Source organism: Lynx rufus, unplaced genomic scaffold (genome assembly GCF_022079265.1).
Source record: "Lynx rufus isolate CCGP_SWC_20201006 ecotype Redwood Valley unplaced genomic scaffold, mLynRuf1.p SCAF_1, whole genome shotgun sequence".
NCBI classification, from domain to species: Eukaryota; Metazoa; Chordata; class Mammalia; order Carnivora; family Felidae; genus Lynx; species Lynx rufus.
Genome location: NW_025814823.1, coordinates 206,532,261 through 206,557,016, shown reverse-complemented (window position 1 = coordinate 206,557,016; position 24,756 = coordinate 206,532,261). Strand labels below are relative to the sequence as shown.

The window sequence follows — 24,756 nt, the reverse complement described above, 5'->3', positions numbered from 1 at the left end:
AGGTCACGATCTCGCGGTCCGGGAGTTCGAGCCCCGCGTCGGGCTCTGGGCTGATGGCTCAGAGCCTGGAGCCTGTTTCCGATTCTGTGTCTCCCTCTCTCTCTGCCCCTCCCCCGTTCATGCTCTGTCTCTCTCTGTCCCAAAAATAAATAAACGTTGGAAAAAAAAAAATTAAAAAAAAAAAAGAAAGCTGTGTTCTTAAACGCAAAGGTCTTCGGTCTAGCTGATTCTACCCCTGATTTTTCATAAAGAAATTGTAATAACTTCTGGAAAACATTTAAAATCTAAACTGTCATTCTTATGAATGATTAACAAATAAACTTTTAAAAAATATCATTTCCAGTTTTATTGAGAAATAATTGACATACATCACTGTAGAAGTTCAAGGTATACAGCATGATGGTTTGATTTGCATCTACTGTGAAATGATGACCACAGTAGGTCTGCTTAACATCCATCATCTCACAAAAGCACAATTAAAAAAAAAAAAAGGGGTGCCGGAATGGCTCAGTCGGTTAAGCGTCCCACTTTGCTTAAGTCATGATCTCATGGTTCATGAGTTCGAGCCCCATGTTAGGCTTTGTGCTGACAGCTCAGAGCCTGGAGCCTGCTTCAGAGTCTGTGTCTCCCTCTCTCTCTCTGCCCCTCCCCTGCTCATGCTCTGTCTCTCAAAAATAAATAAACGTTAAAAAAAAAAGAAAAAAAGCAATTTCTCCTTGTGATGAGAACTCTTATGATCCACTCTTCCAACACTCTACCTGTATATCATCGAGCAGCACCAACCACATTACATCCCCAATACTCATCTCTCTTATAACTGGAATTTTGTACTCTTCGGCCACCTTCTTCCATTCCCCTCCCCCTCCCCTCATCTCTAGCAAATAAACGTCTAGGCACACTGAAGAGCTCATTTGCATGGCTTTATCATAGAACTTTAGTTTTGGTACATTTAGATTAGACTTTTCTTAACCCCAACACTATTGGAAGTTTGGGCCCGGGAGCTCTTTGTTGTGGGAGTCTGTCTTGTGCATTGTAAGATATTTAGACATTGCCAAATTTGCCCCTGCTTGAGAAGCACTGATCTAGATAACACCACCTTAAAAAACATTTTATTTTGGAATAATTTTAGATTTCGGAAAAGTTGCAAATAGAGTTTCTATATGCCCTTTACCATGTTCTCATAATATTAACATCTTATATAACTTGACATAATTTAGTGAGTTGACTAAGACATTAATATTAGTGCAGTACTATTGACTAAACTACAGACTTTATTTATATATCACCAGTTTTTCCACGAATGTCTTTTTTTTTTAATGTTTATTTATTTTGAGAGAGAGAGAAAGCACAAGTGAGGGAGGGGCAGAGAGAGAAAGAGGAGAGACAGAGAATCCCAAGCAGACTCAGTGCTGTCCGCACACAGCCCACTGTGGGACTTGAACCCACAAACTGTGAGATCATGACCTGAGATAAAACCAAGAGTTGGATGCTTAACCAACTGAGCCACTGAGGCACCCCTTCACTGATGTTGTTTTAATGGTCTAGGATCCAATTCAGGATACTACATTGCATTTAGGATACTACTATTATAAAGGGGAGTATTTAAAGAATGAGTACTTATTATACACATTGCTGAACCTGGCAGGCTACAGTTCATATTATTACCATTTTTACAAGTTACGAATTGTCCCCGAGATTTTACTGTCTTATCTAAAGCTCTTAGGTTTTCCAAAGTGAGGAAGTATTGCATAGTTTGTGCATCCGTAAAAATATGCTTTTCAGATAAACTACCTTTATAAATATATCCAACAGAGAACTAGTTTTATGATGGGAAAGTATATATACCATTGAATTCCATTGTCATGAAGCAGGAAGGAGGTGGGGATAACAGAATGTTTTAGGTTAGTCACCTTGTAATCAGGTATAGCTGAGGAGACGACAGTTAAATTAAGCTCTTGTAAGCTGGCCTAAGGTATTTCCCTGTCAAAGTTGGAATGATGGTTGACTTTTGATCCATTTGTAGAAAACACAAAGCAATGGAAAAGATATAATTAATGTAAGTACCTCTAGATATTTACTCACCGTTGAAAGGAGACCAATTAGACACTTACATGTGAGAGGTTGTTAACAGATCTTGGGGTACCAGGGAGTTCTCCATGTGGAGATCACATTACGGTGCTTTCTGCCCCACTATAGACAGAGGGGGCAACATGCAGTCCAAACAACAAACAGTTTATAAGCACCGACTGCTTGATGAAAGGGAGCCTGCTCCACTGGCCTTGAATTCAGACAAACATGGACTTAAATCCTGGCTTGACCAATTTGTTAAATGTGTGAACTAGCACTAGTTTCTTAACTTTTCTGACCCTTAATTTCTTTAACTCTGAAGTGGGCGTTTGTTAAGGGGGATTAAGTATCACAACAGCCACTGTTCCCACAGTAGTAAATGCTCAAGATATGGTAGCATTGAAATTATTTGTAGGCTTCTCCTAGGAACACTATTGTTTGTAAAATGCTTTACAGCTTTTTTTTTTTTTTTTTTACTGTACAAACTTGTAGCAGTTGAGAATATTACAGAACCTGGTTCAACAATTAAAATAATAGTTTGTTTACCACAAAGAAGCTCTTCTAATGATTGCATCTCCCTTATCCTTTTTTTTTTTTTAGAAACCACTTTAACCCTGGCGGTGCCTGAATGTCGGCCCTGGGAGAAACTGAAGAATTCAAGATGTGTTTGTAAAATGCCTTATGAATGTGGGTAAGCTCTGTCTTTGCTCACCTCTCTCTGGTTTGTTTTATTCAAGATAAAAAATGTTTTGGTAGATGCTAGTGTCTCTGTTTGATCCAGGGTGTTGCTTACCAAGGGTTAAAGATTTTTGCTTGCATTTTAATCTGGCCCATCTGCTGTCTGTTATTTGCCTGGGTCTCTGGGGCTGACACCAGTGGTGTTAAGCAGTGTTCTACTCTGTCTAGAGAAAGGCTGAAGGACTTGGGCACTGCTAGTTTTCTACATAAAATGGGGCAACATGAAAACTTGAGGATTTAGAGCTTGCAAAGATTAGGATTGAAATTCCCTTGAAAGATACACTTTTTTATTTTTTTTTATTTTTTTTTTAATTTTTTTTTTCAACGTTTATTTATTTTTGGGACAGAGAGAGACAGAGCATGAACGGGGGAGGGGCAGAGAGAGAGGGAGACACAGAATCGGAAGCAGGCTCCAGGCTCTGAGCCATCAGCCCAGAGCCTGACGCGGGGCTCGAACTCATGGACCGCGAGATCGTGACCTGGCTGAAGTCGGACGCTTAACCGACTGCGCCACCCAGGCGCCCCGATACACTTTTTTAAAAAAAAGTTTATTTATTTTGAGAGAGACAGAGACAGCACGAGCAGGGGAGGGGCAGAGAGAGAGGCAGAGAGAGAATCCCAAGCAGGCTCCGTGCTGTCAGCACAGAGCCCAATGCAGGGCTGGAACTCATGAAACTGTGAGATCGTGACCTGAGCTGAAACCAAGAGTCCATGCTTAACCAACTGAGCCACCCAGCTGTCCAAAGATACACTCTTAATGCAGTACCAGTAGAGATACTGGTTTCTGAAATGTCCGTGTCTCTAGATGTGCATTATGAGAATTCCACCCAACTTGAAATCACTCCACCGTGGGTGGATATCTGAAGTAGGTACTAGATGTCTATGTTATGGTCCTAGTTGGACAGATTGTATGATTGCATTAAGACAAGAGGAGGTTTCCTAGGGGGACTGTTTACAGAAGTGTGGGCAGAGTGAAAGAAACTGGCAGTACTCCCACAAGGCAGTACTCCCAGACTGCAAACAACCAGGGTACAAATCCATGCCCCCAGGCCTGCAGAGTGACAAGAGGAGCTTTTTTTTTTTTTTAAGATTTATTTATTTATTTATTTATTTATTTATTTATTTATTTATTTTGAGAGAGAGAGAGAGAGAGAGAGGCTGTGTGAGCAAGGGAGGGGCAGAGAGAGACAGAGAAAATCCCAAGCACTGATACTGCAGAGCCCATTGTGGGGTTCAAACCCAAGGAACAGCAAGACCATGACCTGAGCTGAGATCAAGAGTCAGAGGCTCACAGGAAGAGGTGCTCCACAGGAAGAGCTTTTATGCAAAGCTGGAGACAGAGGAAGATTCTGTACAGATGGCAGCCAAGGAAGAGTGGAGTCCCTCATTTTAGGGACCTCAGAGACTGCCCTGGAGTGAGCCAGGGCAGTAAACATCCCTTAAATCTCCTGCCATTGCTCAAATTCACCTGAAGCTAGAGGACAAGGAAGTCTATGGATATAGCTCATAGTTTCAGCCTTCCCGGCAGCAGGGGGGAAGAGTGGAGAACCAATCTGGAGACACAAATGGGAGATATCTAGGCTAAGATGTTTATTGGTCATCTTTAAGGCTAAGAATCAAAACACAAATTTACTGACCAGTTACAGTTGGCCCTTGAACAACATGGGGGGTTAGGGGTGCTAATCCCCTCGCATAGTCAAAAATCCACATATAACTTTTGACTTCTCCAAAACTTAACTACTGAGAGCCTACTGTTGACTGTTACCAATAACATATGTTATGTTACCAATAACATATGTTATGTTACCAATAACAAAAATATTTTCTATGTTATATGTATTATTTACTGTATTATTATAATAAAGTAACTAGAGAGAAGAAAATGGTATTAAGAAAATCATAAGGAAGAGAAAATACATTTATAGTACTATACTATATCCAAAAAACCCAGGGGCACCTGGGCGGCTCAGTAGGTTAAGCGTTCAATTCTTGGTTTCAGCTCAGGTCATGATCTTGCAGTTCATGGGATTGAGTTCTACTTCGAGAGCCTGCTGGGGATTCTCTCTCTCCCTCTCTCCCTGCTCCTCCCTTGCTCAAGTGCGTGCGCTCTCTACATAAATAAATAAACATTAAAAAAAATCCATGTAGAAGTGGATCCACGCATGCAGTTAAAACCAATGTTGCTCACGGATCAACTATACTTGGCTTTCAATTATTATTGTCATCAAAACACATATCCAACTCCTTGAACACTCACAGGGAGTAATGGTGATTCTGGTGGCATCTTATAAGACGTAACTTCTTGTGAGAAAAAAATATAGCTAAATAGTGTAAATGGCAGTGGTGGTCAGCCCAGAATATTCTGACTGTGGTGTTATTTTTTATTAATCATTGTTGACTTTGATTCACTTTCATCCTCTTTCCAACTTCTCTGATTCATTTAGTTTATTTGCAGCCTGCTGTTTAGAGACTTGGTGTGAGCTTTCTATCAGATACTGATAACCAGGTGGCTTTACAAGGTCTCTGCCCTTCAAGCTGTTCTGAGTAGTTCGATTTAAGGTTTAAATAAACAGATAAAAGACAGATATAAGGATTTGTTTCTGTGATGTAAACAACTCCAAGTAAATTTAGCTCTTGGCCATTGAAGAAAGTATTAGAGCTAAACATAATAAAAATAAATATAGACTCCGTCTACTATACAAAAATACTTTGTTGTCTAAGGTTTCACTACAGTAATGCTTTCCTTATCCATCAACATCCAGAAATGTCCTTGTTTTTATTAGTGACATTTCTACAAAGCTGAATCTCACCATTTGAGTACCAATGCTTAAGGAAAAAAAGTAATAATTTTTCTAGAACTATTTCTAAACTATTTTGTAAACATAGATAGTTTAAAAAATCCTATTGAAAAATACAGTTTCATTTTCCCTTGAGGCATCGGTCATGAAGTGTTGCACAATGCCGTGTTATGGACAGGAACTCTCCAGGCTACCGGACTGGGAGGAGCTAACTTCTCCTGCCTTCAATGGTCCCACAGGACTGCCATCTTTGAATGTGTGATCTTTGCTGATTTTCTGTCTCCTTCCTGCTTGTCAACCCACCCGTGTCCCCAGCAGACCTTGCCTTCTCTTCTAAGTTGCTGTATCTGATCTGCTCTAGATGAAACAAGATCAACACTAGATATCTCAGCTTGTAAAAATTGGGAGCAAATACAGAGCAAAATTTGTTCATCTCGAAGATCTGAGGAGGGTGAGCCCCAGCGATGAAGGAGATTTGAGTGTTTGCTCCATCTTTTTCCTGTGGGTGGTGACATCTGAGGCACTGAGCTCCCAGCCTCGCCTTTCACTTCACATCCTCCACTTGTAAGAAGGAAAGTCTTCTAAATAATGTAATTTAAAAAATTTGTTTCAGATCCTCCTTGGATGTATGTGCACGAGATGAGAGAAGCAAAAGGATACTGCCTCTGACAGTTTGCAAGCTGCACGTTCTCCACTGTCAGGGTAGAAATTACACTCTTGCTGATAGGGAGAGCTGCACTCTGCCTGTCCCAGCCCAGAAAGCCTGTGGTGCCTGTCCGCTCTGGGGAAAATGCGATGGTAAGGGGCATTGTGTATTTGTAACTATAACAGTGCTAAGGTAGTAGTACTGAGGTCTTTTATTTTATTTTATTTTTAAATGTTTATTTATTTTTGAGAGAGACAGAGACAGACTGTGAGCGGGTTAGGGGCAGAGAGAGAGGGAGACAAAGAACCCAAAGCAGGCTCCAGGCTCCGAGCTGTCAGCACAGAGCCCAATGCGGGGCTTGAACTCAACGAGCTGTGAGATCATGACCTGAGCTGAAGTCGGAGGCTCAATCGACTGAGCCACCCAGGCGCCCCAGTACTGAGGCCTTTTAAATGGTAGTTTCTAGTTTAGCAGCAGATCCAAGCAGATCCCTGAGGACATGAAAGTCTCAGGCTGGTTTGAGAGTGAACTGTCCTTATCCACAGTCCTCCTTGGGGAATGGGGTAGGTCAAGTATCTAAGAAGACAAGGAGACATTCTTGATGGTTTGAGTGTCCTCCCAAACACTGGTGATTCTCATTCCACCTTCATGATTTTTGCTCTGTCCTCCTATTATCCCTATAATGAACTCATTAAAAAAAAATAGACTCACAGGGGTGCCTGGGTGGCTCAGTCAAGTTAAGAGTCTGACTTCAGCTCAGGTCATGATCTCACAGTTTGTGAGTTCGAGCCCCACATCGGGCTCTCTGCAGACAGCTCAGAACCTGGATCCTGCTTCAGATTCTGTGTCTCCCTCTCTCTCTGCCCCTCCCCACCCCTCTCAAAAATAAGTAAACATTAAAAACATTTTTAAAAATGGACTCACATAAAAATAACTTTTTTAAAAAAGGAAATTTATCATTTCTTAAAAAGAAGCATCACTTGCCATAAATATTAGATAACCACAAAAATACATATGAAACAAAATAAGGTTGTAGATTCTAGCCAGATGCTGCTGGCAGCTTGAGGGATGCTGCTTCTTTGGGATAAAGGGAGTTCAGCAAGTGTTAGGGGGTGTTAAAAGCATATCAGTGCCAAGGTGACACTTTCTCCTAGAAGTAATAAAAAGAATTTGAAGAGAATAAAAAAAGGAGTTACTCTTTCAAGTTGTGGTTCAAGATTGGCCGGTCAACTGTGTCCATATAGCACTTACAGTGATCTTGAACAGCACCCCTGGCATGGCCTACCTCCCACAGTTTCAGGTATATTATCAAGGGGGAAAGCTGGCTGGCTGCAGCCAAGTCACTGCCTCAGTTTCCCCATCTGTAAATTTGGGAGCCGGACTATGTGATCTGTGAGATCTCTGCCAGCAACTCAGGTCCTCCCCATGGCCTGTGCCAGCCGGGCCCCTGCTCTCTCGCTCCTGGACTGTTGGCCACCCAGGCGATGACATACTGAACTCTAAACCATTGGGTTGGGTTAGGATCGCCAGTCACCAGTGAGCTTGTCACTCCTTTTGGAGACACCTGGCTGGTGCATTCCAGCCTGACACCTAAGCGCACACTGTGAATTCTCCCCCAACTCATTTCTGGCTTTTTTTTTTTTTTTTTAATGTTTATTTTTGAGAGAGAGACAGACAGACTGTAAGCAGGGAGGGGCAGAGAGAGAGGGAGACACAGAATCTGAAGCAGGTTCCAGGCTCTGAGCTGGCAGCACAGAGCCCAATGCAGGGCTTGTACTCAGGAACTGTGAAATCATGACCTGAGCCGAAGTTGGCACTTAACCCCACCCAGGCGCCCCAGACTTGTTCTCCGCCCCCCTCCCCCCCACTATCCCCGCACCCCATATGTGGTCTTCTGTGTTTTATGCCCTCTCTCTTAAAGTAAGTTGAGTTCTTTTCTTTGTCTCTGTTTGAGCCTTGAGTCAACTTGGTCTTTGTTGAGGTCTCCTTATCTGGTCAGGGGTTGAGGGCTTACTCAGCTTCTGGCTCCCCTAGCCAGCAGCCCAGAGGAGGAAGAGAGAGAGGGAGTGCCCCTGATTTGGAGAGGGCTGGCCCATGCACCACCCCCCCCTCCGGCGGCCTGGTGCCAGCCTAGAACCCTCCTCATGCTGAGTGGAGCGCAATGCTGGGCTTCCCTGGCCCTCCCCCTCTCCCAGGGCGGTCAGTTGATGCCTCCAGGCAGGAGCTTGGAGAGATCTCCGCAGGGCATCGGGACTTTGGAGGTAATGTGACTTCACTCTCCCACCTCCTCCATGTGCCATTAAGCCTCTGCCGCTCTTCTTTCCAGCCCAGAGCAGCAAATGTGTCTGCAGAGAAGCATCGGAGTGCGAGGAAGGCGGCCTTAGCGTCTGCGTGGAAGTGAACGGTGTGGAGCAGACGATGACCGAGTGTGCGGCCGGCGCGCTCAGGTGCCAAGGGCAGGGCGTCAGGGTCACCAGCACGCGGCCCTGCGGAGCGGGGACCCCGTAGGCTCCCGTGGCCCTTGGCTGGTTCCGAATCCCGCAGCTGCCGTGGCTGAGGTAAAACGTACATACGGTCACTTCTCCCAACTGCCAGCAGGTAGAAGCACCGACCTGTGTTCTGCCAAACCTGAACCGAGATGCTCCTGTTCTTCCTATTTAAAATGCCAGCCAGGATGAACAGTACGCTCGAACCTTTGCATGAGCTGTGTGTTCCTGGACAAATTGCTGACACGCCTGGACCTTGACTTTTTAATCTGAAAATGAGAGGATTAGACCGGAGAGCCTGGAATACTCCCTTCAGCCCTATGATTCTTTTAAGTATGATGGACTCCACCCATGGGCCGGAAACACTGTACAAAAGGATTAGGAAAACGGTAAGATTAGAGAGGTTGGCTTCTCTCAGTGAAACTGAATGCAAACGGGACCTTAAATGGAAAAGACAGATACAAATATCCATCCCAAGGAGTAATCTCTCGCCTGGCCCTGTGGACTCCAGTACCACATGTAAGGATCCTTAAATCTTACTGGGAAATGGAACCGCTGAAATTTCAGAACCAAGTTTATTGTGGTACCTTCTGCCTTCTTGTCGAACAACAAACACAATCCCGTCTTCTCTTTGGGGCTTTTCTTTAGTGTGTGTCAAACACGAGGACTGTAATTTGCCCACTTTCTCCCCTTTTCTTCTGTAGGAAACATCAGTTCATGCCTGGACTGTTGAGTGATCATATATTTGACAGAATAGTTTTCTCTAATGTGAATACATGCTTGGATTTTTCAGAGGGCCATACAGGTACATCAGTGTGAGACATTGGCCTTCTATTTATTCCTTATTCATCTTTCACCAAAACAAAAAACTAGCTGTGGGAGATGACATGAGTGGGCTTAAATGGAATTTAAAATATGCTTTTATATACAAATAATATCTGTGTACTTTTCTGATACTGATAAAGACATTTCAGCAAAACCTTAGTTAAAATGACAGTGATTAAAATCTCATTAAAGATACTATCCTTTGGAATTTTTTGATCTGTATCGTGTTTAATTTTAAAGAATCTTCCCATGAAGAATGGCTAATGTGTTCTTTTTAAATATATTTTTATTCTTTAAACTACTTTATTGAGGTATGATTGACATGTAAAAAGCTGTACTGATTTAATATGTACAACTGGATGGGTCTGGGGAGAAGTATATACCAATCAAGACCATAAACCTATCCATCACCTCCCAAAGTTTTCTCCCACCTCTCTTATTATCTTTCTTATTTCTTATTTATTCTTATTTCTCACTTATTTTTATTAAAAATGTCACCTAAGATCTTTCTTCTTAGAAAATCTTAAGTATATGTGAAAGGATTGTTAGCTATAGGCACTATAGCACATAGCTACAGCAATGCTATGTAGTGGATCTCCAGAACTTATTCATCTTGCATAACTAAACCTTGGCACTCTTCAAGCATCACATCCCTGAATGCCCTTCTCCTCAGCTCCTGGCAGCCACCATTCTACACTCTGCTTTATGAATTTGACTTTTATTTTATTATTTATTTATTTGAGAGAGAGGAGCAGGGAGAGGCGAGAGAGAGAGAGAGAGACGGAGAGAGAGAATCCTAAACAGTCTCCACACTCAGTCCAGAGCCCTACGTGGGGCTCAATCCCATGACCTTGGGATCATGGTCTGAGCCAAAATCGAGAGTCAGACACTCAACCAACTGAGCTACCCAGGCATCCCTTGAATATTTTAGATCCTACCTATACGTGAGATCATCTAGTATTTCTTTGTTTGGTTTATTTCATTTAGCATAGTGTCCACATTCTTGTCCACCCACATTGTTGTAAATGGCAGGATTTCCTTCCTTTTGAAAGGCTGAGTAATATTCCATTGTGTGTATGGAAAATGTACCACATTTTCGTTATTCATTCATCCCTGGATGAACACTTAGGTTGTTTCTGTATCTTGGCTGTTGGGAATAATGCTGCAATGAACATGGGAGTGCAGCTACCTCTTTGGGATCCTGATTTCAATTCCTCTGGCTATTTGCTCGGAAGTGGAATTACTAGATCCCATGGTAGTTTTATTTATAACTTTTTGAGGAACCTCCATACTGTTTTCCACAATGGCTGTCTCAATGTGTTCCTACTTGAAATCCATGTAGGATCCAGGTCTAGCTTTATATACCACATTGTCCCTTGAGTGAAGAGTCAGATAGAATATATGGAAGTTATAAGGAGGTAGGTTTAAATAGATTGAAAACAATAATGTCCAGAAATGCTTAATTGAGGCCAACTGCATTTGTTAGAGGTTATAAGGGAGTTAATTTCTACCCTGGGTCGGGAGACAGATTTGAAATTGCAGGCCCAGATGCAGATCCAAAAACCAAGTTGAACAAGTAATTTATTTGGGAGGAAGAGATCAGTATCCTTTCAATAACTTCTCCTTTTGTCTTAAGCTAGTATAGGGTTAAATTTCTACTACTTGTGCTCTACCACCCTCCCTTCCTAATTGATACAGAGGATATGGTAAACATTATCGAATGCTATAGGAGAGGTCAAATGAGGTCTGAAGCAAAGAAATTAGCAGATTTGACAACTAAGATTTGAGAAAGAAGTTTCACAGACTTAGTGAAGGAGAAGTAAGGGGTTAGTGAATAGTTGGTGGAGAAGGAGGGAGCAGGAATGAGGTAGAGAGATGCCATCTTGAAGTATTAAATTTTGTACTTTCTTTCTTTTCTGAACATTCTTACACTCAACCTTTCTTCTAGTTAGAGATGTTCATGATTGCTTATAAGAGTATTAGGATCATTGCAGTAAATCTGCAAGGAGAAAGTAACTTTCAACATTAAGTCTTTTAAAGTGTTTTGAAACTTGAAAATAAGCTCTTGAACATCTAAATAGAAGGCTCGGGGGAAAGCTAGGAGGACTGTTTATGCCATGAAAATTGACTGCAAAGAGAAGAGAGGGAGTGTGAGAATTCCTCCCGTTTGCCCTTCCCGCTGCCTCGGACCAGGTGAGGGTCATCTGGGTTAGAGAGGGCTATAGCCTTGGAGGAGAAGGCAGCAAGTGCTGGCATTAAAGCCTCTGGACCTAGTGGGGGACAGAAGAAGAGGAGGGAATTGGCAGGTGCATTAGCCATCCCTAGCCTCAGCGAGGTACATGGGAGCCAAGCCTCATCCTCCACGTCATCACTCACAATTTAAGTGGACACAGCAAGTCACCCAGGCAGAGAAGCTGCTTTGGAAGATCTGATCACATTGGAGAGTGTCTTCTTGTGACATTTCCTAATAACTGACCAAATGGAAGTGCTGCTTATCAATGCCCTGAGATTTAGTGAACCTCATCCAGACTGCTCTGCATATAACCTCCCTCCCTTCCACCAACAATCTGGGACACTTGTAATCTCCTGAAACAGAGGAAGGTTCTTATACTCAGGTGCGGGGTACTGGGAGTGTGGGGTGGCAAGCAGAAGTATCTGACAAATGCACCCCGGACCTCTGAGTTACCTGGCAACTGGCCAGCTAACTGGTTAATTGGATCGAGGGCTCCCCTTCTCAGCTGGGAAGGTCATGACTAATCTCAGCTTCATGTGAGAACTGTGATCCCATTCTGTTGTGAAGTAGTCACTTTGAGCTGCAGGTGCTAGGCAGATGGTGTACCCAGCATTCCCTAAAACAGGTTGTTATGTGCCTTTACCTTTGGGTTAAGATAAATATGTGTATTAAGGAATACTTTTGAACCCCATAGCTTATCATCTGTTCTATATTTTCTCTCTGTGGATACCAAAATTTCTTACTCCCACACACTCACTAACCCACCATAAGCATTTGGGTTATTTCGTTTTGTAAAAAAATGTTCATTTTTGGGGCGCCTGGGTGGCTCAGTCGGTTAAGCGGCCGACTTCGGCTCAGGTCATGATCTCGCGGTCCATGAGTTCAAGTCCCGCGTCAGGCTCTGTGCTAACAGCTCAGAGCCTGGAACCTGTTTCAGATTCTGTGTCTCCCTCTTTCTGACCCTCCTCCATTCATGCTCTGTCTCTCTCTGTCTCAAAAATAAATAAACATTTAAAAAAATTAAAAAATAAATAAATAAAAGTGTTCATTTTTGAGGGAGAAAGAGAGAGAGGGAGGGAGGGAGGGGGGAGAGAGAGAGAGAATATGAGGGGAGAGGGGCAGAGAGAGAGGGGGGGACAGTGGATCTGAAGCTGGCTCGGTGATGACAGGAGAGAGTCCGACACAGGGCCGGAAATCATGAACCACAAGATCATGACCTGAGCCGAAATCAGATGCTTAGTTAACTGAGCCAGCCAGGTGCCCTGGCATTTAGATTATTTCTAATAGCTAGTGGAAGTGGTCATCATAAACTTGAAGATAAACTGAAATGCTATGTACTTTGGGTACAAAATGAAGTAGGTGTTCAAGTGTAACTGTTCTTTTTCTGAGGTAGGAGAGGGGTGGGAAGGGACAAGACAAGAGAAAAGAAATGAAAGAGAGAGAGAGAGAATCATTTTTAGTACAGGATTAGCAGAAATGAACAGCCACATTTGCCTTGCTACCTACCAGTCCACTGAGATTTTTCCTTCTGGATGGACTAAAGTGTATTCAACACTTGTGCTAGAAATGGAATGACCTGTTTCTTTTTCAGAACACCGAGCCAGAAAGCAACCACAGTAGGAGGCAATTTCCGTTAATATCTGAGAAACCAGAGGTATATGCATGCCTTTCAATTACCTTGGTCTTTCAGGCAGCTCACACATTCGGGGACAGGAAAGCTGATGGCATGATAGGAATCCCTGCTGTGACAACCAAAGCACTTACAATTTGTCTTTTTATTTATTCCTGTCAGGCAAAGCTCCAGATTTACACTCAAAACATCAATCATGTAAGGAAATTTGCTTTTCCAAGCCAAGGGTTAACAAGACTGTATAGAAAGACTGTCGTTGTTTGAGAAGAAATGGGCTGATGGTGACTAGATGCGTAGGAGAAGAAAGACAATAAAATGTTATTTTTGATTTACAGGCTGAGGACAATTTCCTGTGAAAGGACAAACATAAAGAACTGTCCTGTTATTGCTGCCATTTGCGCGCGTCCTTAGGAGAGGAGACTTGCACTGAATTCCAGGGGTGGGGTTTTAGGTACACAACACATCAGTGATGTTTAAGACAGAGATGCATTGACTTGAGGCATAAAGTGTATGTGCCGCAGAATGAGTGTCCATTATGTAATAATCAGCTGATGAAGTCGGCTGGGAACACAGAGGGGTCAAGGAATTTTCTATAATTGTGAAATGGAATTTTTCTCATCAAAGGTTAAGTTTCCCAGGCATCCTCAAGACAAAGTGATTAACACAAAAGGCTCAGCATTGATGTGTTATTAGACTATTATACAATCCACGAGTGTATTATGACAGTATTTAATAAATGGCTCCAATAGAACTCTAAGTCTGGAAACTCTTCTCTGCACAGATGCTAAGTATTAAGAGAAACTCCTGAGGTCAGGCATGATGTAAAACTGGACAAGCCAACTAAGTGGATGATTACAGCCCTACTGGATTAAATAGTTTGGTACGATAATAAGGAGCCCTCTGAAGTACTACGGATATGGTGCACAGAATTCATTAAATGTGATTTTCTGCTTGTTCTATCAGTTATTGAGAGTGTTGACATCTCCAACTGTAAGTGTGGATTTATTCATTTGCTTTATGTATTTTGAAGCTCTGTTATTAGGCACATAAACTTTTAGAATCATTATGTCCTCTCGATGAATTGAGCCATTTATTGCCATGAAGTGTCTCTTTATCTCTGATGTATCCTTTGTTTTGAAGTCTACTTTGGATTCATATAGCTATACCAGTTTTCCTTTGACTAGTACAGAAGTAACATATATAAGTGATATACATATATAAGTAGAGTATATCAGGGCTCTCCAGAGAAACAGACTCTATCTATGTAACTTCTATCTATCTATCTATCTATCTATCTATCTATCTATCTATCATCTATCTATAAAATATGTTTATTATATATTTATTATGAGGAGTTGTCTTATGTGATTGTGGAGCTCAAGTAGTTCTGCAATCTACCATCTACAAGCTGTAGATCCAGAAAACCCTGGTATAAATTCCAGTCTGAGTCTGAAGCCCTGAGAGCCAGGAGCACCAATGATGTAAGCCCCATTCAAGGGCAAGAGAAGACCAATGTCTCAGCTCAAGCAGTCAGCCAGTGCCCACCCACACTGGGGAGGGCCATCTGCTTTACTCAACTCAGTGATTCAAATGCCAGTGTCTTCTTGAATCACCTTTACAGACACACCCAGAACAAATGTTTAACTAGATACCTGGGCATCCTGTGGCCCAGTCAAGTTGACACATAAAATTAACTCACAGGTCCACTCCTGGTAAACGTGGCACCTATAGGCATCTCCAAAATGTACTTAGTCCCAAAGAAGGATAATAACAAGGTCATAATTCTACCTAACATAATATAACTGAAAACATAGTAACTCCTTCCTCAGAGAGGAGGCAAAGAAATTGAGTGATGTTGACTCTCCTTCCTGATATTCTATAACTTAAGTACTGTGATGTAAAATTAATAATACTTAAATACTATGATATAAAGTAAATAATTTTATGTTGCATGATATAGAGATAGCAAAGAAAATAATGATATTTGCAAATACACAACGCACACTTGTAACAGAATAAGGAGGAAATACTCATGGCAGTCACAGTCCTCATTTCTGTAACTGGTCATGTGGTTCTACCTGGCATTTATAACTTCTTTCTTCTGCTACCCAATCTGTACTCCCTTCACCTTCAGCAAGCACCTCAGCTAGTTGTGGTTTTCTTACCTGATGGAGTGACCCATATCTTTATTGTTGAATGGTATGGACCATTAGTAGTCCTTCCTGGATTGGGTTGTTGTAGTTTTTCATTGACCTTAATCACAGGGCATAGTAATACTATGAGATGCACTAAGGGAGCTCCTGTATTCCAGACATATTCTTCTTTACCTTCATTGTGGAGTAGTAGTCCAATTTTCCTTTGGCAATCAGGATCAATCACCCCATCCAGCACAGTTATTTCTTCTCTTCCTGTTGACTCAGAGGCATAAGGAGCCCAAAGTGGCCAGATGGCAGGTGACTCTAGCCAAATAATTGGACATAGCCCATGAATCAGTATATAATCACACATCTGGCCATTTCTGCTTCTAGGCAAAGTGAACAGCTGAGCGCATTGCTCAAAGTTCTGCCCTCTGGGAGGATTTCCCTTCACCACTGTCCTTCAGGGCTATCCCAGAGAGGCATTGATAACATTATACTGATTGGACCAAATAAGAAAGAAAGAGCAGCTAGTCTTCAAGCACCACTGGATGTGCTGGATCATATGGCTCAAGTAGCACAGCAGCCCAGGCCTGTTGCAGAATCTTTTCTTGTTCTAGGATCCACTCAGCCCTGGCAGCTTTTGGGTTAGTCAGTAAATGTACTAGAGTAACATCCCCAATTGAGGAACATGTTGCCTCCAAAATCTAAAGAGGTCCAGTAGGCATTGTGCCTTTCATGGTTGTAGGAGGGGCCAGATGCAACAACTTAACCTTTACCTTAGATGGGACATGTCGACATGCTCTAGCACTGGCCTCCTAAAAATTTCACTGAGGTCCTTGAATTTATTCAGATTTCTTTCCCACCTTCTGATATGCAAATGTCTTGCCAGTAGGTTTGGACTAGCTGCTATTTCTTTCTTATTTGGTCCAATCAGTGTAATGTCATCAACGCAATGAGTTGGTGTGATATAGAAGAGAAAGGTGATTGAGATCTCGGTGAACTAAATTACAACTTAAATTCCACTTGATCATGGTATATGGTCCTTTAAATGTGCTGTTGAATTTGGTTTGGTAATACTTTGTTGAAGATTTTCACATCTATGTTTATCAGGAAAATTGGTCTGTAATTTTCTTTTCTTGGGGCTTCCTTTCTGGATTTGGTATCAGGGTAGTTCTGCCTTCATAAAATGATTTTGGAAGTGTTCCCTTCTTTTCTCTATTTTTTGGAAGAGTTTGAAAGGATTGGTATTAATTCTTCTTTAAATGTTGTGTATAATTCACCAGTGAAGCTGTCTTGTCCTGGACTTTTGTTTGTTGGCAGGTTTTTGATGACTAATTCAATCTTCTTACTAGTAATTGGTCTTGTCATTTATTCTCATAATATTTCCTTAGTCCAAAAGCCTATCACTACTATCTGATATACCAGTTTATCTACTCTGTTAATCACATGCCAAAGTACAGCTTTTATCATTTTACTACCTTGATCAAGAACTTCTTTTGGCTACCCACTATCTTCCAGATACAGTATAACTTGATTTGTCGTTCAACATTTGGCCCTCTGCTATTTAACCATCTTTATTTCTTAATAAAACATTTCTGTTATAGTCCGATAGGGTTTTATTCTTTTACAGAATAAAACATTACAGAATGTTATAGACTGGAAACTGACTAGGCCACAAGTCCTGCCATAGGCCTGTCTACCCTCATCCACAGGCCTGTGCAGAACCTCTGAGCGTTGGATGTGAGGTAATTAATGATTTTCTTATGATTCCACTGGGATCAGGGTAAAGATAAATTCCTACTGCCCCTCTACTCTCTGAAAAACAAGTCCTCGTTAACCTATCCTTCAGGCTAATAATAAGCAATTTTCCAGGCTCTCCAGCTCCAAGATAGAGCTTCTTTTTGACCACTGTGCATTTAGGAAGGTGTTAGGGCATTGGTCAATTTAATCCTCTGGATTTACCTCTGAGACTATTTGGAGGAAGTGATAGGTAATGTAGAAGGATTCCTTATCTTATGTTTTTTGGTGGCTCCCAAATTGAAAAAGAAGCTATGAGTCACATGTATTTATAAAATTGTGTTCTCCAAATTTATCTTGCTTTCAGGATAACCACATAATTCAATAAATAAAATCCAGGACAGTTTGTCCAGAAGAAATACAAATAAGTAAGGACGTTTTGTTGAGAAAATAAAGTTTGACTTTTACTTAAAGTAAAATGAAGAAGCAAATGCCATTTCTCATGTCATGACTTGGCAAGTTTACACACACACACACACACACACACACACACACACACATAATGAATCCCATTGTCTTTCTCTCATATTGTTCTTGACTCTATCCATGTTTTCTATTGTCCCAGTTTTAGGGATACCTGTAAAAAATGAGTAAGAAAGAGAAATTCAACAAGTGATCATTCCCAGAGTGCAGCCATACAAAATTGCTTATCAGAAAGTTGTTCTCTGTCAGGGGCCTGGAAGAAAGCTCGCGATTAGCTCACAGGTTACCACTATATCCAGCTGACTGTGCATTCTCTAGTCACACACTTAGGTAATCTGAAGGATAATGGTGGGATGGGGGACTAAATCTAGTAGTAATAAAACACTATTAGAAAATATTTGTTACAATCTCAGAGTGTCTTGAGGGTTCCAGAAAAAGTGCCTGGTCTTGTATTTTATGCTTTAAAACTAGGGCTGTGCAGGGACAATTCCAATTAAGCAATCCTCCTGGCTTCTTTCCCTGGAAGCCTATTTCTTTCTTCCCATCTGTGATCTTTGTTCTCCTCTTTTCTGGTAAAACTGTTTTAGCCGGGTCAGCCAAGCTAAATGTCCCTGATTTACCAGCAGAGCCCTGGCTCTCACTATGGAGTCAAAGGGCAGGGTACAGAATTGCAAAACAGTGATCCTGAGCCCTTTAAAGCAGTTCTAGTCCCTGAAGCACTCTATCCTAAAGTAAACATGAGTTGAGAAATGATTAAATGTACAAATAATAGTAAGGCAAGCAACAGGAGTGAGGAATCTGTTGATTTCTTCAATAGTACTTGAACATGCTTTTCCTCTGTAACTCTATTTCCCTGAGACCGCTCCACAAGTATTTCTCCCTTGGGTGATATGCCTGCATTTGAACCATAAAGATGAACCACAGAGGGCCATTGGAGGACTGACTGTCAAGAGAGGCCTCCAGGGGGGGCTGGTGGCAATTCTGAGAAGGAATAGTAGTCGTTGGGAGGGCTTAATAGAAATAATTGTTGGGGAGAACAAAGAGATCTACGTTTTTCCTGCCACACAACCTGACTGTGGCTCAACTGCAGGGACTGTGAGGCAGGCACAGCAGGAGCACCAGCTGCTGAGCTGGGATCTTCTGAATGGAGAGGTCGCCTCTTTTTCAGCCCCCCAAGGAGGGCAGCAGCATTCACAGGATCAGGAACACAGCCCCACGGAGGTGGTATAATCAGTTAGTTGTATATGACAGTTGCTGAGTTTACATTAACATTTGTAATTCTAATGATAAATTTATTCATACTGTTAATACTTATACTGTATAGGGCACCTGGGTGGCTCAGTCGTTAAGCATCTGACTTCAGTTCAAGTCATGACCTCATGCTGAGTTTGAGTCCCACTTCGGGTGAGCTCGAGCTCCACTTCCGGTAAGCCCTGCTTCTCTCTCTCTCTCTCTCTCTCTCTCTCTCTCTCTCCACGCCTCGCTCGTGCCCTCTCTCTCTCTCTCCAAAAAATAAAAATAAAAATAAAAAACATTTATATTGTATAGGTAACATTTACTTAACAATGATTCTATTCTAGGTTTCTAAATGCTTTACATATACATTAATACACTTCATCCCCACAATAACACCTTGAAGTAGATATCATTACCCTGATTTTACAGATGTGGAAATTGAAGTACAGAGAGATTAGATGTTTTCCCCCAAGTTACACAACTTGTAAGGAGAGTTGCTGGGATGTGAGGAAAAAATGTGTTGGGAATTCTTGTCAAGAGAGAATCTTAAGATTAGGGTTTAGAGAGATAAAGTTTCAGTGGCAATGTGTGTTTCATGTGCCCGTTCTACCTAGTTTCTTTTCTTTTTAGATTGAAGTACAGTTGACACACAATGTTCTATTAGTTTCAGGTGTACAGCATAGTGATTCAATCGGTCTGTATGTTATGCTTTGCTCACCATAAGCATAGCTACCATTTGTCATCATGCAACACTATTACAGTACCATGTTCTACCTAATTTCTATCGATCAGTGATGAGGAAGGCTCTTTGTTGGATGCTAGGTGGGATGGAGAATAGTGGTGGAGATATATAAATTAGTATCAGACAAAGTCCTGTGGCAGTGAGTTTATACTCATGTTGAGAATATCCTACAATTCCGAGGTGGCCCAGCTCAAATTCTGACTCTTTGCCCCACGTTTCAAAACTATCTTGTACGATACTGTGGCTACTAGCTACACATGGCTACTTAAGCTTAACATTAAAAATTTAATTCTTCAGATAGACTAGCTGCATTTCAAGAGCTCAGTTGACACATGTGGCTAGTGGCTACCATATTAGTGCGGATATAGAACGTTTCCATCGCTGCAGAAAGTTCTAGTGGACGGTGCTCTTTTGAAAAGTCTTTTGACTTGAAATAACCTGCCAAAAGATGTCGACTAAACCCATACCTCTTATTTTCTTTTTCTTGCTCTGTTTCATATATGTTATGCTTGGGAACAGCTTCTGACTTCATTAAGAATTTAATGAAAGCCATTACCCTGAAAATGCACCTACACAATTATACACAGAAATTTGCATACAACATTGGCGGTATCATGGACTCTTTGTGTAATGTTTACCCCCTGGAGCTTAGTCAATGACCCCAAAACGTAGTGGCTTAAAACAACAAAGATATACTATATGGTTTTGTGGTTCAGGAATTCAGGAGGAGTTCAGCTTAGTGATTCTGGCTCAGGACTCTTATTAGATTGTAGTAGGGTTGCCAGATTTAGTAAATAAAAATACAAGATGCTCAGTTAAATTTTAATTTTAAATAAACAATAAATATTTTTTTTCAGTATAAGTATGTCTCATGTAATAATCAGGGCATACTTTACTAAAAAATATTCATAGTTCACCTGAAATTCAAATTTAATTGGGCATTCTGTATCTTATCTCATAATCCAGTCAATGTGTCAGCTGACGTTTTAATCGTCTGAAGACCTTCAGACCTGGGGAGGGCTCATGGATCTATTTCCAAGATTGCACATTAACATAGCTAGCAAGTTAGCTCTGGTTGTTTGCAGCGGGTATCAGTTCTTTGCCACATGGAACTCTTTTGGGGCTGCTTGAGTATCCCCCTCACTTGGCAGCTGGATTCCCCCAGAGTAAGTGATTCAAGAGAGTTCAATACCATGTGTGATCTCACCTGGGAAGTCACACTTTGTAATTTCTGAAATATTGTATTGATTGCACAGGTCATCTCTATTCATTGTGAGAGGGGACAATATGAATATCAGAGACAAGAATCGCTGGGGGCCATCTTGGAGGCTGGCTCCATCTTCTAGAATTTAGACACAGAGTTCATAGCATATAAGTTCCAAGAGGGTAGAATTTTTCTATTTTTTTGGTTCATAGTCGTAGCCCTAGTAGCTATAACAATGCCTTGTAAATTTTAGGCACTCAATAAATATTTGTTAAATGAATGAATAAGTGGACTCTGGCCTAAAATATCTGACCTAAAAAATTCCTAGGGTCCCTAGAAGATCGGTAGGAACAAAAGATGCTTCCCCAAAGAGGTTGAGGAGGAAGAGATTAGAATATAGGTAACAGGAATTTGGAAAGGGATGCATCAATTTAATAATGTTGCTAATGAATGATCGTGATGCTTTGGTCGTGTCCAATGAGTACCAGCCTCTGTGTTAGAAACTTCTTGTTATGTACATGATTTCATGTATGTAACCTTTCATGTAGGCATTGTGGAAAAGGGTAAAGAGTTATGACTCAGATGCTGTGAAGATTAACACATGCATGCACACACACACGTACATGCACACACATACACACACACATGCCATTCAAAGGAAGGAATGCTCTGGGATAACGACAGAAAGAAAACCATGAGATTTAATACAATGCCAGAATGGGTCTTTTGTAGAAAAGTACCAGGCATAGCCTCGACACAGAAATTACAACCTGAGAAAGAACGCACAGGTTCAAGTTTATTGTAAGACTGCTTTTTAGAAAGTAAAGCGTGTGGGTAGTAATTCAAGGCTGGCAGAGATAATACAGAACAGGGCTATGTGTGGCAATAACAGTAGTCCTTTTCTTAATGGCAGCAGAATTGTTTCCAGTTCTGTCATTTTTTGATATCTGCTGGGACATAATATTCCAGCTATGTGGCTGTCACTACTGAAATCACAGGTTATCCCTCAAGCAAATTTGTGGGGTTTACTTTTTACTAATGGAAGGTGGCAGGGAGACCATGGAGGGTAAGAAATATATCACTACTCCAAGATTCTTATGCTAGGCGCCATCTCTATCCTCAAAATGCTGCAAGTCTGTAGGTTGTGAGGATGAAGACAGGAGTCAGTTGTAGAAAAAGCCTAGCAGTTTATTTCCTGGTGGTTTACAGAAGGATGCTTATCTCTCTACACCGCCTCAGGAGCGTCTGCAAGGCAGCTTCGGCTGCTCTCTGGACACTGATACAGGGGTCTTGCCGAAGTGCTTGGAGCCCTGAAACAGAAAGAATAGCAAAGTTCAGTGAACGAGGAAAGCCAAGGCTAAAGCTCTGCCTCCCTGTGAGGCTCCATTGTTCAGGGTCAGCTCTATGCAGAGCCCTGGGTCCATGCTTACATTCCATGCCAACAGGTAGGATTTGGATCTGCAAGCTGAGGATCTATTTTAACACTGACATAGGGGAAGAGGAGATCCTGACCTTGTGATCAGTAGGTTTATAGACAATCAGAAAATAATGGTCTGTTGGGAATGATGCCTGCAAAGAGCTGGAGCTGGGGGTTGCTTTATACTCTGGAGAAATCCCAGGATCTAGGGAGCATTAGAGACAATAATGAGGTACTATGATTTTCAGTTTCTGGGCTCACATGGAACTTGGTGCATAATTAACTTCTCCTTCTCACAGATATTTCTCTGACAACAGGCTGCGCAGAAACTAGGGTTGGTACTCACGTGCGGTCAGTTGCTCTTTGTCTAATAACTGCACATATTGGTTGGTCAGATTGAGAACAATGGCATCTAAAATCAACAGGAGAAACAGGTGCTAATTTCGTTATAGAGGAAGAGGCCATGAAAAACTGGTCAGGTTAGGCTCTGCTCCTGGTCAGAAGTTAAATGGTCTGGCTAGTGAATGAGCAAACTCTATGACTCCTTTTGTGCCCCCAGAATGATGCTGGGCTAATGTCTATTGGGTGTTAAGTGTTATGTGTGGAAGTGGTCCCTCGGCCAATGTGCATTTGGGAAAGTTCACCTGGTGTCCTCGCAGGGCATGCCGGTTGTTGTCAGGGTTTCTAACGTGTGTAAGATATGATCCCTGTCTTCAAAAAGTTTACAGTGTAGCTGGAGGGATCATATACATGATCCAATAAGGAATCCTTATGTTTTAACTCAGTCTTACAGGTGGCCCATTCACAGTGGGCTGGATTAGTTGGAACTGGCTTCATGATAAATTTTAGAATTTCATGATAGAAGGATCCTGAGGGATTCACTTACTTTCCTCTTTTATTTTATAGATCAGACAAAAAAGCAACACAGAGAATTTAAGTGAATTGTCCAGCATCACAGAGCAGAGCCAAGGTCTGCTGGCCTCTTGACCCACACACTTTCCACTTGTATCATGTTGCTGCTAAAACTCTCAGCTTCAACTGAGCTTAAAAGGTTTACCATGGCTTATGTTAAGGGACAATGCGAAAGAAACCATTTAGGCAGTGGCAGCCGGCTGGGAGCAAAGACTCAGGCAAAAGAAAGAGTGATGACTTGGAACCAGAGAAGCATGAGGGCCCAGTAGGGAGGAGGGTCTAGTAGGAGGAGAGGAGGTGTTGGGAAGTCAGAAGATGTTTGCAAAAGAGAACAAGTTGGTTCCTTTGAGGGAAGATGTTCCAAGAGGTAAAATGAATTCCTTTCTGGCATTTCTTTTTTGGTCACACCAGTCATACTTGTGTTCATGCTAGAGTAGCTTCCAGTCAAAGCAAAAGTGGATGGGAAGGAGCAACATAACTGAGTAGGGAGTGCAGATGTGCCCTCACCTGTGAGTTTGACAGCAGCACTCCGGATCATCTCCCAGTTGCTGCTGAAGAAGGTGAAAGAGTGTGTGTGGAGGATCCACAGGATTTCCTGGTTTCTCTTTGCCTAAAAGAGATGTATTTTACAAAGAGGACAAAGAGGGAAAGTGACTCTGTGTGAAATTTGGCACCCTCTAGGTCCTGCAAAAGGAAATCTAAAGACCAGTGAACACTCACAGAGCCATTATTTTACTGGAAGATGTCTTCTGGCCATTTCAAACCTGAATTTAATCAGAAAAGTACTGGGGGGGGGGTAGGAGCACCTGGGTGGCTCAGTCAGTTAAGCATCCAACTCTTGATTTCTGCTCAGGTCGTGATCTCATGGTTCATAAGTTCGAGCCCTGCATCAGGCTCCATGCTGCCCATACAGTCTACTTGGGATTCTCTCTCTCCTTCTCTCTCTGCTCCTCCCACAGGCATGCTCTCTCTCTCTCTCTCTCAAAATAAATAAATAAATAAACTTATAAAAAAGAAAAGTCCTGGGGCTTTTGGGACTAATCAACAGATGGGTTTCAGGAATCTTGAAGAACAGATCCCAGTCAGGACTTGGAAAAGAGCAGAGAGTAATGTGGCAGGACACCAAGAATCATTGCTGTCCCTCCAAGACAGTTCTGACTCTGGCCAGAGATCCTTGCTGTGTTGTTTGCTTGTCTGGGATTTGCCTGGACTCTTGGCTATGGCTTTGCAGGCAGCATTTACTGCATGCTCACCAGTTTCACACAGAGTTGCCGGTAGAAATCTCTGGCCCTTGGTAGATCCTGACCATCGAGGAGATGATCTAACACCCCATAGAGTTCCTGAAGGCCCAGAAAAGGGATGCAGATGATCAGGACATCACGGCAAGCCTAAGAAACAGAGTTCTTTGAGTCACAGCCCAGAATACTGGATTGTCTTCTGGAAGAGTGGGGTGCTGCCTAGGGC

At 42.0% G+C, this 24,756-nt stretch overlaps 2 protein-coding genes across 2 annotated transcripts in view; one reads left to right on the top strand and one right to left on the bottom strand.

The window, feature by feature from the left end:
* C7 (complement C7) overlaps nucleotides 1–9,760 on the top strand; it is a 55,672-nt gene extending 45,912 nt beyond the window's left edge. The window contains exons 16-18 of the mRNA XM_047077028.1: nucleotides 2,668–2,758; nucleotides 6,217–6,401; nucleotides 8,576–9,760. Of these exons, the coding sequence (XP_046932984.1) occupies nucleotides 2,668–2,758; nucleotides 6,217–6,401; nucleotides 8,576–8,757 (458 nt within the window). The 3' untranslated portion in view covers nucleotides 8,758–9,760. The remainder of the gene's footprint in view (nucleotides 1–2,667; nucleotides 2,759–6,216; nucleotides 6,402–8,575) is intronic.
* Nucleotides 9,761–22,166: 12,406 nt separating this feature from the next.
* MROH2B (maestro heat like repeat family member 2B) overlaps nucleotides 22,167–24,756 on the bottom strand; it is a 71,453-nt gene continuing 68,863 nt past the window's right edge. The window contains exons 39-42 of the mRNA XM_047073833.1: nucleotides 24,546–24,680; nucleotides 23,800–23,902; nucleotides 22,727–22,792; nucleotides 22,167–22,273 (exon numbers count right to left, since the gene is read on the bottom strand). Coding sequence (XP_046929789.1) covers nucleotides 22,167–22,273; nucleotides 22,727–22,792; nucleotides 23,800–23,902; nucleotides 24,546–24,680 — 411 coding nt within the window. The remainder of the gene's footprint in view (nucleotides 22,274–22,726; nucleotides 22,793–23,799; nucleotides 23,903–24,545; nucleotides 24,681–24,756) is intronic.